The 17,147-nt window shown below is 49.7% G+C and overlaps 7 protein-coding genes across 7 annotated transcripts; 1 reads left to right on the top strand and 6 right to left on the bottom strand.

The window, feature by feature from the left end:
- Window positions 1–1,522: 1,522 nt before the first annotated feature.
- On the bottom strand, window positions 1,523–2,254 carry N7458_012404 (uncharacterized protein; the record flags this gene model as incomplete). The annotated part of the gene is made up of 3 exons (XM_056915786.1): window positions 1,523–1,849; window positions 1,907–2,154; window positions 2,230–2,254. The coding sequence occupies 3 exons, from the start codon at window positions 2,252–2,254 to the stop codon at window positions 1,523–1,525; spliced, it is 600 nt and encodes a 199-aa protein (XP_056760540.1).
- Window positions 2,255–2,607: 353 nt separating this feature from the next.
- Window positions 2,608–3,671, bottom strand: N7458_012403 (uncharacterized protein; the record flags this gene model as incomplete). The annotated part of the gene is made up of 2 exons (XM_056915785.1): window positions 2,608–2,873; window positions 3,119–3,671. The coding sequence occupies 2 exons, from the start codon at window positions 3,669–3,671 to the stop codon at window positions 2,608–2,610; spliced, it is 819 nt and encodes a 272-aa protein (XP_056760539.1).
- Window positions 3,672–4,324: 653 nt separating this feature from the next.
- N7458_012402 (uncharacterized protein) lies at window positions 4,325–5,513 on the top strand (the record flags this gene model as incomplete). Its single annotated transcript, XM_056915784.1, has 3 exons — window positions 4,325–4,712; window positions 4,768–5,041; window positions 5,102–5,513. The coding sequence occupies 3 exons, from the start codon at window positions 4,325–4,327 to the stop codon at window positions 5,511–5,513; spliced, it is 1,074 nt and encodes a 357-aa protein (XP_056760538.1).
- Window positions 5,514–5,600: 87 nt separating this feature from the next.
- On the bottom strand, window positions 5,601–7,448 carry fetC (putative ferrooxidoreductase Fet3; the record flags this gene model as incomplete). The annotated part of the gene is made up of 1 exon (XM_056915783.1): window positions 5,601–7,448. One exon carries the CDS (start codon window positions 7,446–7,448, stop codon window positions 5,601–5,603), a length of 1,848 nt encoding a protein of 615 aa, XP_056760537.1.
- A 1,139-nt stretch (window positions 7,449–8,587) lies between these two features.
- N7458_012400 (FTR1 family protein) lies at window positions 8,588–9,969 on the bottom strand (the record flags this gene model as incomplete). The annotated part of the gene is made up of 4 exons (XM_056915782.1): window positions 8,588–9,161; window positions 9,226–9,671; window positions 9,744–9,868; window positions 9,939–9,969. 4 exons carry the CDS (start codon window positions 9,967–9,969, stop codon window positions 8,588–8,590), a joined length of 1,176 nt encoding a protein of 391 aa, XP_056760536.1.
- A 1,220-nt stretch (window positions 9,970–11,189) lies between these two features.
- On the bottom strand, window positions 11,190–12,740 carry N7458_012399 (MFS transporter; the record flags this gene model as incomplete). The annotated part of the gene is made up of 1 exon (XM_056915781.1): window positions 11,190–12,740. One exon carries the CDS (start codon window positions 12,738–12,740, stop codon window positions 11,190–11,192), a length of 1,551 nt encoding a protein of 516 aa, XP_056760535.1.
- Window positions 12,741–15,570: 2,830 nt separating this feature from the next.
- N7458_012398 (uncharacterized protein) lies at window positions 15,571–17,025 on the bottom strand (the record flags this gene model as incomplete). The annotated part of the gene is made up of 1 exon (XM_056915780.1): window positions 15,571–17,025. One exon carries the CDS (start codon window positions 17,023–17,025, stop codon window positions 15,571–15,573), a length of 1,455 nt encoding a protein of 484 aa, XP_056760534.1.
- Between the last annotated feature and the right edge of the window lie 122 nt (window positions 17,026–17,147).

Genomic DNA, 17,147 nt, shown 5'->3' with positions numbered 1-17,147 from the left:
GGAGAACCGAGTCCTGGATGATCAGTCAATCCACAGTGATGGATGTTCCTGTCGTGCCACTTTCCTTGCGAATGGCGCGATATCAGTGCGGAACACAGAACGCGCCCGCAGGGGTGGTTACGATTCAGACTGGATCCCAACATGATTGATATGATCGGAGAACGAGAGAAGCTCTTCACAGTGGAAAAGATGAACCCACAAAGGAACCGCTGGAGAAACCGCAAGATGCAGGCAGGAATAGTCCGCGCAACTCGCACTTGCATTGTCTCCACGTGACGACGGAAGCCCTTAATGGTCGACGTCGAACAACAAGGTAGATAATATTGCTAGTACTCATGAGAAGAGGCACAGTTTCTCCGGGGCGATATGGTATATTGGCACGGAAGGCTCGTACTTTCCGATGAACAATTCACTCTCGACACCATTCAGACTTGGATCTGTCGTCGACAGTCTTGGTCCGGCAGCAATGACAAAAGACCATGAACAAGGATGACCCAAGCTCTGGGCTGGTGTGTGTCTTCCCGGCGAGCTGTGATCTGTGTCAAGACTGAAAAGCATCACTACAATGTCACGATATGGACTGGCTCTTCCCTGACTGGTGGCTGTTTTGAAATCAAGAGCAAACCCCAGCCGTTTCCATACGTTGAGGGTGTTTTAGCAATCAATCTCAGCAGAAAGTGTTGGATCACCAGGGCCTTAGCATCAAAGCTTACAATTCGACTCAATTTCGAAAAATCTTTTGTAGTAAACTATCATCGCAGTCGTGAACTAGGATGCCTTAGAATAGTCCACGGGTACTCTATCTTATCCTGGGTGATGTAAGGACCCAGAAAATGGTAGCGAACTTCTAAATTCCAAGAGCCACATCGTTCCACGCTGGAATCGTTCAATTAGTTTTATATAGGGATGTTTGGAAGCCAGTTTGAGCATTTCGCTTTTCCTCGTAACGGTGCTGATAGTGGTCGTAAACACAGCTGCCTACTATGAATCTAGCTCCATAAGACTCGTAATGCCATCTCTAATCAACAAACCGGAGATACGTCCACTGCTAACCCGCAGGTTAACCAGATCCAATGCTACCAGCTACATGATTCTCGCCTCACGACTCCACAAAAGCTACGGCATCTTATGAAAGGCTAGGGTGGGACCCCGACGAGCTGCAATAGAGATCAAGTTGACCTGAAACTAACCATTAGTCGATCAAAACCTGAAGTGAATTTTGATGACCGCTGACGGAAACTGAAGTCAATAATGACGTTTGATGCGTTTCTTCATAGTGACACCTGCGCATAGATAACCTGAGCACTACTGCACCATATAAAAAGCCAGCATGAGATCAAAAGGACTATGAACTACAGTCGGTCTGGTGGTTTATCCTACATATGGCAGAATCTACTATGAGTCTTGATAATCGGCGGCGGAACGAAATGGATTTGACTATCTAAGGGGACAGGCAGCTCGGGACCAGCCCAGTACTCCCTTCCCCCTCCGCGCCCCCTCTCCTCCGAACCCCCCCCCCTGGTCACTGCCCAGCAGCCCAGCTCCCCACCCACGACTCCACCAGGTCCTTGACGGCCTTCCCAGCCTCCATGACCGCCTTGTGAGCAGCCATAGAGGCCTGGTACTTGGCCTCGAACTCCTCCAACTTCTTTGCCAGGTCCCGGGCAAAGACGGTGTTGACCGCCATGGTGGCGGCTCCCTCTGCGCTGTCAGCAGCAGGGACAGGAGGCGACGGGCGGCGCGGCCCCGAGATCCTCAGCCGCTTCAGGGGGCGCTCGCTGGGGTGATCAGCGGCGTCCCGAAGGGCCACGGCCGAGGATTCGGCGCCGGAGGCCGTGGTGGTACAGTCCTTTGTGTCGATGTTAGTATTGACTCGAGACTTGGGAGGATGGAAGGGTATACTAACCTGGTCACCCTCCAGGACCGGCTCCTCCACCGAGGATCCATACCTCATTGACATGAGGATCTCGGCCGCGGTGTTGACGTCGATCGGGGGATCGACGTTGGCGGCAGGAACGTCGGCGGCTTCGGCGGCGACGGCGGGGGAATTCATGGCCTCGGAGGCCGAAGGGTCGACGCGGTGCCCGCACCGCTTCTTCCTTCTCCGGCACTCCGCGCACGCCGGCTTCTTGTTCTTCACCTCGGCCAGCGAGGCTTTGAAGAAGATTGATATCAGTATGTGGATGAAGGAAGGAAGGGAGATGGAAGATGGGAGAGGTGAGTACTTACTGGTAACTCCCTTCTTAGGGGCCATTCTGAGCAAACGAGTGTTTGGGGTCTCGTTCGGATGGGGGTGTTTCCACGAGGAAGAAAGTGGCAAACGGGGGTTGGGGAGGATGTATTTAAGTCCTTCCCGCAGGGGGTGAAGGCAGACGAGTCCACGATAGGGAGACTCGTTGCCTGGTTGTGAATAGCTTCATGGCCGGTGGTGGACAGGCAGAACAATGGGAACCAGCGGTGCCTGTTCCCAAAACGGAAGTCAATAATCATATCCAGGTTCCCAGGTTTGAAGGCAGCGACAGGAAGAGCAAACATGGAAGGCAGCAAGCCTGCTTTATTGAAAATGGGGATGAATAACATTGTTTCAGCTGGCAGCGATATTGACAATCATGGCCAAATCTCAGTCTCTACCCATTTTCCATCAGGCCCATCCTCGTCTTCCTCGTCCATGAGTAGTGTCCATTTCTGCCTGCGAACATCATCTAAGTCTGAGAGATCTAGTTGCTCGACTTCCTCAGGCAGAATAAGCACAACCCTGAAATTCTCACGAGCAACAGAGTCTTGAAGGTTGATAACCTTCTGGCCCAGCCTTAAGTCTGGATTACTAGGCAGTTCGGACCTAGGCTGGCCAGGAGGTGGATTCCGGAAGGAGCCTGGAAATGTGGTTAGCTTGGGGAAAAGGACAATGGAAATAAAGGCAGGCTGGGGCAAGGCAGGCTGAAAAGAGCCTGATATCAAACTAGCAGGCTACGACAACAAAGGAACAAGGATGTTCAAGGCAAGACCGCAACTTGTTCAGATTGCCTTGGTCAACACCCGTCACCAAAAAGGAGGCAGCGATGAGACATCGAGCGTCAAACAGAACAAAAAGCCAGCCAAAAAGACACACACAACTTACCACGCATGACGGGCGAGTGATTGGCAAAATACTTTGTCACAGCCTTCTCCCACGTCCACTTATCAGCGTCACCACTAAGATCACCGCGGTAATCATCTTGGACCCGGAGAGCCTCGAACAATTCTGGTCGAAGGCCGTACTCCCTTTCTGATTCTGGATTTGGATTACCGATGGAATATGCTTTGCCCTTGATCCTCCACTGCACCATCACCTCTTTCAACCAGAACATAGCCTCGATCACATTGCCCGTCGATTCCAGCTGCTCCAGCTTCTCCATCCGCACATCAGTGGTGAATGCCAACATGTCACTTTCGAAGAGATGCGGATTCCCACCATCCTCTACCTGCTGATCCATATCCTTCTGCCCGCTCGAATGGAGCTCCAGCTCTGGGAAGAAGCCACGGAAGCCGCATGTCCGTACGCGAGGGACCGGGTTGCCATGAGAATCATAGCCGACAGTTGCGATGGTGAACTCGTATCCCTCTGTTTTATTGAGATGAGAGTTGATAAGGTTGCGCCAGGGGGCACGGGTCTTGCTTATGGAAAGGCTCATTGTGGGGGGTGCCAGATCTTGGGCGGGTTGATTATTCGTGGTTTGGGAACGTTGTTGGTAGCAGGTCTTGGGTATGCGGAGGTGAAGAGAGTGAATCAAGCGATTACTTAATCTTCTAGGAAGTACTGATGATGGCATAAGCAAGCAATGACGAGGGCATAGCTTCCAGGTTTGAGCTGTGGACGTTGCAATCGATTTCAACGAAGTGGCCCGCGCATTCGGCGTCCTGGTCAATTTGAGATGGCTTAGAGGATAAAAGACGGCTGGTAGAGATGAAGGAGTGTTAATTGCTCATCAACAGCAGGATTAGGCTTCAATTGTGTCACTTACCCAGAAATTTGTCGGTTGTCGTTGAGTTAAGCGGGTTCCGTGACCAGTGATCGTGACTGTCGGTGACATCAGCCGGCGAGATGGCCCGTGCACCAATCTTATCTAACTTATCGGCTGTCTACCTATGATGGAGGACACAACAAAATTTGGAACATTCAAGGCGCAATTGATGAAATACATGGTTACATCCTGGTACATTGTGGAGTGTGTAGAATCTGAACACAAGTCATCCTTGATACACGATTTCAATCAACAGGTGTGACAGAGCACAGGCACAGAAGACCGATCTACCTACCCCTTTCCATGCCCGCATGTCCTTGACCATGCGGCTTCTCCAAAGCTGCGCGAGGCGAATAGGCCCACGCCAGAGATGGTGCATATACAGACCTGATAGTACCAATCAACTGCAGCAAGCTTTCGCCCACTTGACTAAAACTCGCCACTACTCGATAGCATTCGACTCCTCCCTCCAACACCACGAAATCACGCCGAGTCGCCTAGACTCCAAAGCGCACCCGCTCGGATGGCAAACCATCCAAGCCCAAGTCGAGCCCTATTTTACACAGAACTGGAAGTTCTCCAGCGAAAAGGCGAAACAGGGGTTCCTCGCGGTGGGATTCTCGCAGGCATTTAGTCGGTTCTTTCCACTCACGCTGAACGATCGAGTGGAAGGGACGTGTAAAATGCATTATTTGGCTTTGTTGATTGATGGTAGGCTTTCCTAGAGTGAAGTTAAGATTACGAGGGCTATTCTGACGAAGTTTAGATCAATTGGAGAAGATGAGTTTGTCGGATATGTTGTCGTACCGTGAGCGAATCATACGCATTGCGCACGGTGAAGAATCACCAAACCGGGACATATGTATTGAGTGGATGCTATCAGATACGCTCCAACTCATGCGAGATCTTGATGAAGTCCTCGCTAAGGATCTCATCGAAGGATTCTGCACGTTGCTGCGGGCACAGACGGCGCAGGAACGGCTATCTGTAGCACATTTGGGGCCTTATCTCACAGCTCGCGAGGTAGACGTTGGAAGAACGTGAGTCTCTCAATCCAAATGTTGCTAAATTGAGCCTAGAGTCTTAAACCCAGATATTAGATTCTACGCCGCTCTCATCCGATACGGCGCGAAACTTCATCTCAGTTCATCTGAACTCGCGCAGACGGCTGCGTTGGAAAGCTGCGCGTTCCGATTCATGGGTGTGTTGAATGATATTTACAGCTGGGATCGTGAATGGAAAGTCTACCAGGAGGATTCCTCGGATGGAGCTAGACCTTTCTCGGCCGTTTACATTCTAGCCCAAGAGACCGGGTTGTCATTCACGGCTTGTAAGAGATTGCTTTACTCCTATTGTCGGGAATTAGAGCTCGTTCTCAAGCAATCTGGCGAAGATATCAAGCAAAGAAATGGGGGCACGTTGAGCCCCGATATGGCCAGTTACATCAAAAGTCTGGAGTACTTGATGAACGGGATCGAACACTGGAGCCAATGGACACCGCGCTACAAATGAGAACATCCATTGTGGGCAGAAGAAATTTTAACATTGCCAAGGTATATTCACATAAAAAGGAACAATCTAAACAGAAAATTCTCAAGCTCAACTATCCGTCGACGTAGTGCCGTCTCTTTCCGTCTGCTCGGCCTCCTGCTTCTTATTCGCATTCTGCATGCCAGACGCACCATAAAATGAGATAAACGCCATACCCAGGAATGCGGACACGCACGAAAACACGAGTGCGACAATACCCTTTGTTGTAAACCCAGCGGGTAGCCAGCCAACCTGTTTGTTCTGGCCCGACAGGTCAAGATAGTTCTCCGTGTTACCTGCGGCGTTACCCTCGAACTTGACGCCCGCTGCATTACAGGCGTCGTAGTGGTTCTGTGGGATGGTCAAACTCTCCTGCAATTGCATAGGTGCCTCGACGAAGGTCATTGCCAGTCCTTGCTGCAGATGCCAGTCAATGTGGCAGTGGAACAGCCAGACTCCCGGGTTATCAGCGACAAAGCGCACGACGAAGTAGCCTTGTGGCGGGAGTACCAGGGTGTCGCGGCGAGCTGGGAATTTGGGGAATGCGGTGTGGTTGTTCGGGTCGTAGGTGAGTGGGTCGCCATCAGCGTAGTCGTAGAAGTGACTACCGTAGGAAGGGACGCGCTCGAGCAACTGGAAGTTGTGCCCGTGGATGTGGAATGGGTGCGAGCCTCCATCGCCGTTGTTGAGGACGATTTCAACAACTTGGTTGTGCTCTAGGACCACCGAGTGGGTGAAGTCGCCATAGACTTCGGCGTTAGTGGCGAGATTGCCGGCTGACAAGACTGTGTAGAGGGTAGGCACTTTGGGTTTGGTGTAGGAAATGTTGTTCAGCAGAGCATAGTCAGCGCCGTTGTCGAGGTTCTCCATGAGGACGGTCAGATCGATGACCAGGTCGGGCTCGGGAAGTAATTCCATACGATCGTATGGGACGAGACTCATATCATCGAATGGATCGAGATCAGACGCAGTCTCCACTGTAATGGTGGCCTGTGGGTAATCGGCATTCTTGTTATATTCGAGCCAATTCGTGTGGTTGAGTTGCAGATCCGAGGGAATTTTGTCTAGCAACACGGAGTCTGCCACAGTCACGATGGGGTAATTCTTGTCCGTCGAATTCTTGGCCGTTACAAGAATCGCATATCGCTGTGCAACTGCAATATAGAGGATGCTCGCTTCGGTGGGATCAGTGTATACACCGTCAATCTCGACGATCTTGAACGTGTGATCTTCAATATAGAAATACTGCGCAACGAATGCACCAACGTTGGCTAGTCGCAGCAGGTACGTCTTGCCTGGTTCCACCGAGAGCCTAGTGTCCTGGGTATCGTTGAACAGGAAGGCATTAGGGACAGGCTCAGCACCGGTCGGGTTGGTTTTGTCGATAAATTTGATATCCTCCACCATTTCGTGGTACCAATCACTCATGGTGATAGTATACTCCTCATCATACATATCATTGAAGTAAGAGCTATTGTCGTGCACGATCAATGCCTGGCGATAGCCATCCGGGTAACAGAAATCGGTGTGACAATGATACCAATAGGTTCCATTCTGATTGACCGTGAAATTATAGGTAATTGAGGCGCCTGGCACGACAGGGCACTGGGTCACCATGGACGGGCCGTCCATATCGTTGGTGCCATTCTGAAACATGCCATGGAAATGAATGGACGTGCTGTGAGTCCCGAGGCCATTGTACATATTTACAACGAGCTGGTCACCCTTGTCCACTTCAATCACTGGCAGGGGCCATTGGCCATTGATACCGACGACCTTTCGATCAAGGAGACCATCCGGGTTGGCCGTGACCCAAGTAACATTGAAATCATAGGTAACGGTCTTAGCCTGGACGTACTGGAAAAGACACAGTGCCGCCACGAGGCGCACCAGCAGGCCACCAACTGAAGTCACCATGGCGGTGGAGAATTCAGAACCAGTGTTCGTGGCAACGGGGGAGAGACAGGAGTAGATCGAGTGAGAGGACTGGAAAGGAGGAAAGAAGGGACTAGAAGAGCACCATGAAGCCGGAGCTCAAACCACCTTTCCCACGCCGGTTCCGTGACTAACGCCAAACCCGCTAGGTTTTCGCACAACCGGAAAGACGTGGCCATGATAAGATTATCGATCTTGCCGTGACAGACGCAGAGTTTGGGTGTGGGGCGTCACAGCAAAATCCCTCGATACTCCAAAAAAACAGCGCCAGGAATTGCAAATTCCAAAGCGATTCCGCTCGGGCCCCTTGGATGGCTTGCAAGGTGAGCCAAAGAAAGCTGACGAGGCGGGTCCATCTCACGCTCCCTTTTTTTTTTTTTTTTTTTTTTTTTTCTCGTTCTCTTTCTCTTTCTTTTGCTAGCCAAGCACTGCAGAACCCGCGGGGAAATGCCGAGAAGACCCGAGAAGACCCTGAGGCCTTGGCGAGAGAGCTTAGTGCTCACTGCTCAGACTGCAGAAGGACCTGCTCGGGAGTTCAGTTTTGGGCAAAAAAGCACATTGTTCGGGTCCGGGTGTCTTCGTGTGTGCGTATCTGATTGATTTGATTGATTAGCCGAGGCGGCCGAGACAAATGCGGTGGCTTGCATTCCAGACGGTAATCTGATGCCCTTTGGGGAGTCGATTGGCGGGCGAAGAAAGTGTAGACCGAAAAAAAGAAAGGAAAAAGGAAAAACAACCCTTGGCGGAAGCTGGTGGGGCTGCCAATCAGAGGGCCGGAGTGACCACACCACCAAGCTTTGCTAAGCCCAGCGCTACTAGCGCGCGAATCATGGACAAATTAACGGTTTAGCTTATACCACCTGCTCGGTTAGTGGGATTGCATCCGTTTCGCAAAATACCAGAATTGCAACTACGGGAGAAATCTCAGTTCCCTTTCTTTTTGTGGAAATTGAAATTGGGCCGACAAAACTCTGCCCTGCTCAAGGGGATCCCTCATCGCGTAAACGTATCATTCGCTTTCTATACTTTTCTGGGTATCGAAAATATCCACCGCTAATTCTCTATCACATCATGCATGTAAATATTGGAAAAAAAGAAATTGGGCTGCCATCATCCACTACCTAGACCGACGGGAGTCGTGCAACCGCAGACTCCGCACCCTTCTCCGTCCGCAGCACGCCTGCTTCGAGATTCGCACCGCTCGCATGAGAAGGGCCAGCAGTCATGGGTTCATCCGTATAAGGCTGATCGAACGGGGTGCGGAACACAAAGGCCTTTGCCCGACCCTTGGCCTGAGCAACCTTCTTTGCGGCCGGGTCCAGGTAAGGCAGGGGTCCGTTGCGCTCCCGCCACATCATCAAGCCGTAGCCGACCATCACACAGATCCAGTAGAAGTTGTATGCAAGGACTGAGCCCAATGTGGCCGAGTTGGTCCAGCCGAGCAGAGCGTTGAAGATACCCCAGCCACCACCGCCGCCGATCTGAGGGTTGCAGCAGTTGACATGCCACACGCTCTTGTCGATGTCGTACGATCCCGGGCCGGAGCCGACCTCTGAGGTGTCGCTGCCGACCAGGTGGTTCCAAGTGTTGTTTTCAAAGTACCAGACACCACGAGAGAAGAGACCGGCGGCCACTAGGTAAAGGAAGCAGGTCGAGACGATCAAGAAGATCTGCATAGAGGTCTCTCGTCCACCGCTGGATGAAAAGAGATGTGTTAGGATCGCCACCGATGATAATTGCAAGGAATAAATCGTCTTACCGGTAGATAACATAACCAACGAGAAATCCGGCGAGCAGACCGCAGAAGACGGCGAGAGGGAAGGATGATGCTGGCAGTCCCAAGCCCACACCACCAACGTAGATGACTGCCTCGAGACCCTCACGGAGCACCGTGATGAAGGGCAGTATGAACATCGCATACTTCTCCGTCCAGCGCTTAAATCGACTCTTTCGCGACTCATTCGGGGTGTGCTCGTGCTCCAGAGCCTTTGCAAGCTTAACCCGCCACTTTTCCTGAAGTTTAGAAACCCGCAACAACGCGGCACCCATGATAGTAATAATCAGCGAGGCGAGGATTCCCAGAACGCCTTCCCAGATATCCTCCGTGGCGGAGAAGGTATCTGTTCCAAGACCATAAAAGGCACCGATCATGCCGGCACCAACGGCTAGACAAATCCCCGCGCCTAATCCACATCCAAGCCAGACCTAGTTGTGGGGTTAGCAGGTGCATTCTTCGGGATTTACATATACTGGAGTAATGTAGCAGAAATGACTTACCTGTTTCACTAGCTTTTTATACGTCTTCTTGTCCTCCTCGCCTCCCAGGGTCTGCTTCAAGAAGGCCAATAGGACCGAGATAACCACTGTTGTCTCGATACATTCTCGGAAGAGAATGAAAAAGACTGCACGGTCGCAATTGGGGTTAGTCAACCTCCTCTCCATCTTTTGTCTTCAACATTGCGGACTTCCTACCTGTGACGGCAAACACGGGATTATTACCCATCTTGAAACTGACAGTGTCGTGTCGGGGTGGTCAATTCAAAGTGCACGCGGGAGAAAGTCCAGGTTCAAGACCGCTAAAGGAAAAAGAAGATCAACTGAAAGAAGGGGCGCAACTGATTGATAAGGGCCCGTGTGAGTTTGTTAGTCCCCATCGGACCTGGCAAAGTGAAAATTACTAGCGCGATATGCTAAGGACCATGCCCCGCCCCCGTCCGGTATCTGATCAAAGTCCGAGGATCCCTATGTTTCATTACTCGGTCTCGTGGGCAGCATCTCCACTCCTGCAAACTCAATCGTCCACTGACGGTGTGCACACGCTCGTGTCTGCAGACTGTGTTGGTGCAGTGTGGACTGGAAAGTGGAGGGAGGAGGGGCTAGGAATAAGCAATAATTCGGTGCTTAACCCGCGTGAGATCAAAGTCGCCAAAGGGGGTAATGCGTAGAAGACTAGCAGCAGCAACATTTGACGGTCTACCCGTCGGGGGTCTTACGGAGAATTCCGGAGAATAACGGTATGCGAACCAGAGACTGGCAAAAGGCAAAAAAGAGGAGCAAAATGGCCAAGACCATTCATACCGGCAAGGACGGCAGAAAGAATGATCTATGACTTTGGCCGTTCGAGTCTGTCCAGATGCACATTTGCACGAATGACTTCGGACAATCGATTGAATTCTCGATAGATGGTGCCACCTTTCACCCGTCGTCATGCACAGAAACTGTCATCTTCCGGAGTGGAACCACCCCAAATCACTCTCCTACAGGACGCATGTGCGGGGCAGTTTGAACATTAGAGCTTAGTCTGACTTGGCTCGTGGTGTGTTATTAGCTTTTATGATTATCCACGACGGAACTACTCACTAGTTTCAACTAGGAGATGTCAGATTATCTGATTGATATGATTGATATGATCGATAATGCGCTGACCCGAGGTTTATTCGATGGTTAAGATCCACGGTCTCGCTAGCAAACTCTATTTTCCCTCACACGGGATATTGGGCATTTGAGGAAGGAGCTTTATGCGAGTATGTTGTCGATGACATTTTAGATATTTAGTATACGAACACGAAACTAGATCCGACCTATTTTCGACCTATTTTCGACTTACTCTGGGAAAAAAAAACCACTACTGTAGTGTTATCTGTGAGTTGACAACCATGGGAAAGCAGAATGTGAATATATATCATGCGGTGTCTATAGTCTAATGTGTTGGACCTATGTATGTCACTGACCTTCAGCCAATGTACTCATAGATCGCTGCTCAGCTGCTGCATCATCAACAGCGTGGGATCGATGCTCTTCCCAATAGCACTTCATCGTAAATACCACACTAAGAAGAATGCCCAACCCACCAAGTCCCGTGGCAAAGTACAATGCACCCCGGTAACCCTTCAGCACGTCCTCGGGTGTCCTTCCCCCATTGTTAACATGCACCTCCACCGTCCCTGCAAAGCCCAAACTGAGCGAAATACTATAATTAACAACAGTGGTCACTAGTGACGCTGCAATGCCCTGATGCTTCCGCTCCACCGAGTTCGACAACATCAACGTCGCCGCCGGAAACGACATGTCCATCCCCCACGGGATCACTAGCAGACACACAAAGGTCAAAGCCCAGTAGGTCTGATGCACGGGCGCGATTGCCGTGAAGATGTTACCCAACGTAAATGCCGTCATGGACATTATCATGATCCACCCTGGCCGGAGTCTTGCAATAAGCAAGCCGGTGACAAAACAGGCAAGTATACCAATTGGCGCTGCGGGCACAAACTCCGCCGCTGCCAACAAAGGGCTGGTATATCGATACTCCATCTGGAACCTCCAGAAGTACCAGATCCACGTGCCAAATGCGCCCCATCCACACGCTACACAGCCCAATACAAACGAGACATCCCGGCCGAAAGCGTGGAAAGGAATCAGAGGGTGTTCGGCGAAGCGGAACTCTACCACGAAAAACCCGACGATCAGCAGTAAGCCGATTATCAGCAATACATAGACGTATGGAGTACTCCAGCCCGCAACCGGGGCCTGGTTCCACGCGATATTGACAAGGACCAGCCCGCCGATACCGCAGAACGCGCCAGGTGCATCGAGCGCTTTGAACAGGTTCACCCACGTACTTGTATCGGGTGAGGTATCATGGTGGATGGAGGGAACAACCAACAAACCCAGTCCAGCACAGACGACCGCAACAATAGCCTGCATCCAAAACGTCCATGGCCACCACGCTAATTGTGAGAAGATGGCACTGAAGACTGCGCCCAATACCGCACTATTCGGTGCCACAGCACCAAACAGTGCGAAAATCATGGCCTTCTTTTTGCCAGGCGGGTATGTCGCACCCAGAATGGCCAGTCCATTCGGTAACAACATCGCAGCCCCAATACCCTGCAGGACCCGCGCAAGGATGAACAAGATATGATTCGAATATACGCTGAAACCAGCGACTAGCGACCAGATCGCGAGCCAAATGAAGCCCGATAGGAACATGCGTCGGTAACCGAAGAGATCGCCGCATCGCCCGAATATCAGGATGAATGTGCCGACAGTCAGCGAGTAGCCGGCCAGGAACCAGCTCAGGATGCCAGAGTCGGTGACCCCGAAGCTAGCGCCGAGGATGTCGAGATTTGATAGACAAACGCCGACGTTTGTTTGTGTCATGAACTGCGCCATGCAGACTATTGTGATGAAGAGGGCTTCGCGGCATGGTGAGAATGTCTGCGCGATGGATGGCGCTGATGATGTCCGCTTGAGGGTGGATTTACCCTCCTCCATGACGAGGAGCGTACAGAACGACTTGTACAGATATCGTCAGCTCTACTGGAAGAATGGATTTGATTAGGAGGCTCTGTGGCAGAGCTTGATGAAATTTCACTGCAGAAACTAAAACTCGACATCGTGGACCCTACTGTCTGACAACCGGCACGTCATCAGAACCAGGTGCCGAGCACAAGAAAAAAAGTGGCACCGATAGGAACAATATCCTTTGGTGGGTATCGCCTCCTGGTGCTAAAATTTCTTCCGGCCCGTTAGAGAGAGTGTCGGCTTCGGGATGTGGGTCTGGATTGGGCCGATCCACTGTTGAGGAAGCTGTCGGCGAAGGACTCGGGACGGCGTTTGAGTATTAAGGGGTGTATGTATGTGAGGGTCATCTTCACTAGATTGTGAGACTTGTCGTGGAGTTTAGCTTAAGCAGTTCCTTGGCTTGTATATGGCATTGTTTACCTTGTGTCATTTCCAAGGTTGGTGTACTCTGTCCGAAATCCTGGAAAATCGTGAACATGTGTGTAATGGTCAGATTATGCGATCTCCCCTAGACTTACGGTAACATATACACTCCCGTTATGCTATAAAATCTTAATGTTAGTCAATTTATGTCAAAAAGTCGAAGCAGCTTCAAGTTGAACGTGCCTAAGACAAGATCTCAAAGAAAGAAAAAGAAATGGAGCACCGAGGGCGATTCGAACGCCCGACCCTAGGATCTGCAATCCCATACTCTAAACCAACTGAGCTACCGGTGCTATTTTTAGAAATTTAAGGTTTCTTTTTAATCCTTAAGCCCGATCAATTTTACTTCAATCCGCCTAGGGTCTCCAAGTCCCCGCTTTTAAAGGTCTGGGAAGTCCCAGGATAGGGAATAGTCCAAAATATCATACAATCTCTGTACAAGGCGCTATTCCTACCTGGACTAACAGGCCTCATTAGTCCACTGGCTGTCATGATCTTATACCGAGTCGTGTAGATGTCGCGTGAATTGATCCCAAATAGGGTCGGAGAACACATGGTGAGGTGAGAAGTTACCGGGTCAGAGACGGGATAGGCCCGCCGTCCCTCGAAGATCTCTTCCAGTTTTGATCTACTCTGGCTTGAATCAACCGACGTGTTCAACGGTCGAAGTACCTCTCCCATGTTCCCGGTCCACTGTTTTGGACTGCTGAAATTACTATAGAGTATGAGAAGAATGCTGAATGCAGACATTAGAAAACAGAAAAGAGAAATAGGGACACTCACGTCTGTCCTCTCGATGGCTCGTCGCCAATTTCTGCCCCTAGGATATTGGACTTGTTACACTTGTCACGATAGCCAACTGCGAGTTGAATTCCTACTCATGCGGGGTTTGGGTAATTTTATATCCACATCTTGAATGAACTTCGCAAGAGTAGGTGTTGACTTTTAGAGTTTAAGGTGTAGATTAAAGTCATATTAAGTTCGGAAACACTTTCTAAGCCTAATGTTACGAACAGGCTTAAGGGGGAACCCGTATAATGAGGGTTTCCGAGAAACATGGAGATCTCCTATACCGAGAGCATGGACAGGGGTTTTTCACTCTCTTGTAAACCATTTTATAATAACACTCAAGTCAGGAAGCGATTGAGCCATAGGGTTCCAAGCCCGTTACCGTGTATCTTTACGAAAATGCTGATTGCCTATGTTTGATGTAGATCTATCTGATATCAAATGCTTCCATTTTCAGTTGATACTATATTTCTCTATTGGTTCGCCACAATCATGGAGCATCGATAGCTCAGCGGTAGAGCATGGGATTGCAGCTCCCAGGGTCGGGCGTTCAAATCGCTCTCGGTGCTTATAACTTTTGCATTAATTTTGCATTAATTTTGCATTAATTTTGTTTGAATTATGTAGCATTTTTGTGCGTTATTGCCATGTATCAAGTGCTTTTTTGCCTATTTTTGCGGAAGAAGGTCTCATATAAAGAACTAGCATTCGTTTTATTTATATTATATACGATATAATCTCAATACATGCGTGTATTACACTGTTAGGTCTAATAGAAGCCGTTGCAGTTCGGTGGAGTTCGTGCCGCTACGAGTTCGCTTTTCGGGTAGGGTTTAGCCCCATTTCACATCTACTGTAGTAACTGAACCACCACGTGATCCTGTACGATGACTTGCATGCCATCTTCCTGATGTGAGAAAGAAATAAAAGAAAGCAAAAGCCAAGAGCTAGGCCCTCAACTTCCCTCCATGCGGATATGCATTTTTGCATGAGTTTACTCTATTTAGTTCCAGATATCATGCAAATGATTGCTTCTTCCATAGATCTTACAATATAGCCTGCTTGTAATGGTATACAATCCTGCTGAGCCGCACGAAAGGGGTTGGAGCTTCAAGACTAGGATTCGGAGGGCTTCCTGCTACGCCATGCACCCGGACCCGCTAACCAAACAAGCTAAGAAGCCAAATATTCTGAAACGCTATGTTATGACATGACTCTGACGGATATAGGTAGCGCATATTTCATAATAAGCACCCACGACCCATTTGAACGTCTGACCCTAGGAGCTGCAATTCCATACTCCTTTTCGAAGGTTGTTCTTCCTTATGTTCCCCTGCAAAATTCAAGCTACCAATATAAACGGGAGGATGCAGTACTAAATGTCGAGAGAAGACTGCTCGTCCGCTGACTACCCGAAGGCAGAGCAGAACTCGAAGGTTTCAATGATGATCTGCCTTGGAATGATGCGAGACTAGATGAGGTAGCTCTATAGCAAAGGTCTAAAATGTATGATAATTACCGAAAGTAGCTGGCTATACAATGAGTTATCAAAAAATCACTGTTCCATTTCCCCATGCGGAGAATTATTTCACCAAGTGAATACCTCCTCCGTCAGCCCCGTCTCCACACCCTCCCTGTTGTATCGTACTCTGATCCGCTTTTGCTCATCAAATCGAGGCGACAAAGATCTGACACGAGCGGACAAGGCAATATCAGTGGGATGATAATCTGCGCCCGGTGAAATATTCGCTGCAGTCTCTTCAATCCTTACAATGCGATTGGCGATGCGTCCTGCTAATTCGGAATCCCAAAGTCCCTCGCGCCTTTGACAGTATGAAAGAAGAAAGATGGCCTGGCGGCGCGTGGAAGATTCGCGACAGCGTGTGGCACATACATAAAGGGGCGTCACGATACCAAGCGATAAAGAAAAGGTTGATGATCTTGACTTGGAAAGTTTTGGATAGAGAGGCGGAAGAGATGTTGGCCTACTGGTTGGCAAGGGTGGAGGCTCATCCTGAGATGGTGTACGCGGCGGAGATGAGCGAATGAAAAGAGTAGTTGCCGAGACTCCAAACATTTCGGCAACAAGAGATGTAATTGAGGCAAAGTCGACGGTAAATCTGTCCCAGCTGAGCTCCGAAGGGGGCCAATCTAGACGTATAAAAATGCCAATCGTTGCTCTCCAGACTTTCAGTATTGATACGATTAAGCTATCGTCGGCATTGTACGATTTGGCCTGATCGACCCAACTGTCAAACATAGAGATCCAGACTTTCAAATCTGATAGAATTTGGAAAAATTCAGTTTGAATATATTGAATCTGGGTGACAAATTCGAATGCTTTGTCTCTGGTAGGGTCTTCAAGCATCTCATAAACAGCTTCAAAGCGAGTGAATCGATTGTAGAGAACTTGAAATGAAGCAAGAATCTCCTCAACACTTGAAGGTGGTCGTGATGGCTCAATGGCATAATGTTGAAATGAAGATAGAATGGCTGGACGCAGCTCAGTCGCAAGTATTTCATCACCATGTATCTCCAATATTTGATTCTCTAAAATACCAAAAAGCAGAGTGATGGTCTCTGGTGGTATATATCTGGACATGGAGGATCCACTTGACCATAGAAGTTGTTGTTTGATAATCTTTAGACCAGAGGTTGCATGCCGAAACGCAGACTTGAAGTTACCCTGGAGACACTCAAAGCAGAAAAATAGTATGCAAGCAATGAGGAAGGTATCGTTTGTTTGAGGAGAATGTTGGGGATTGACGGCGACGAGCTGGCGGATTGCTTTATTGTAATGCAGCAATGTGAATTGGATCGCCTCACGAGGAGCCGACAACCCCTGATGATTGAAGACAAAGGTACGATGAAGAGAGCCAATGGCGATGGCAACGGTCTGAATGATGGGCTCATTATAAGTTGCTTGGAGCAAGAAAGCGCCAATTTGGGCACCAAAGCAGTTTTTGGTATGAAGTTGGAAGAATTCTAATGCACGATATTCGACCTCGTGAACTAGTTCAAGGGATTTTGGAACCTGCCACATCCGAGTCGGTTGCAAAATACCGGGGATGTGTTGAATGATTCGAAGTGTATCTCCAGAGGTTGGGCTCCCTGACCCCGTGTGGCCATGCGGATCTGGATACCCGCCGCATGATCGCCCAGTGG

The sequence above is a fragment of the Penicillium daleae genome, assembly GCF_028827525.1.
Source record: "Penicillium daleae strain IBT 16125 chromosome Unknown utg000009l_segment0_segment0, whole genome shotgun sequence".
NCBI classification, from domain to species: Eukaryota; Fungi; Ascomycota; class Eurotiomycetes; order Eurotiales; family Aspergillaceae; genus Penicillium; species Penicillium daleae.
Note: the sequence above shows the minus strand (reverse complement) of the source record. Positions and strands in the feature narration are given on the sequence as shown.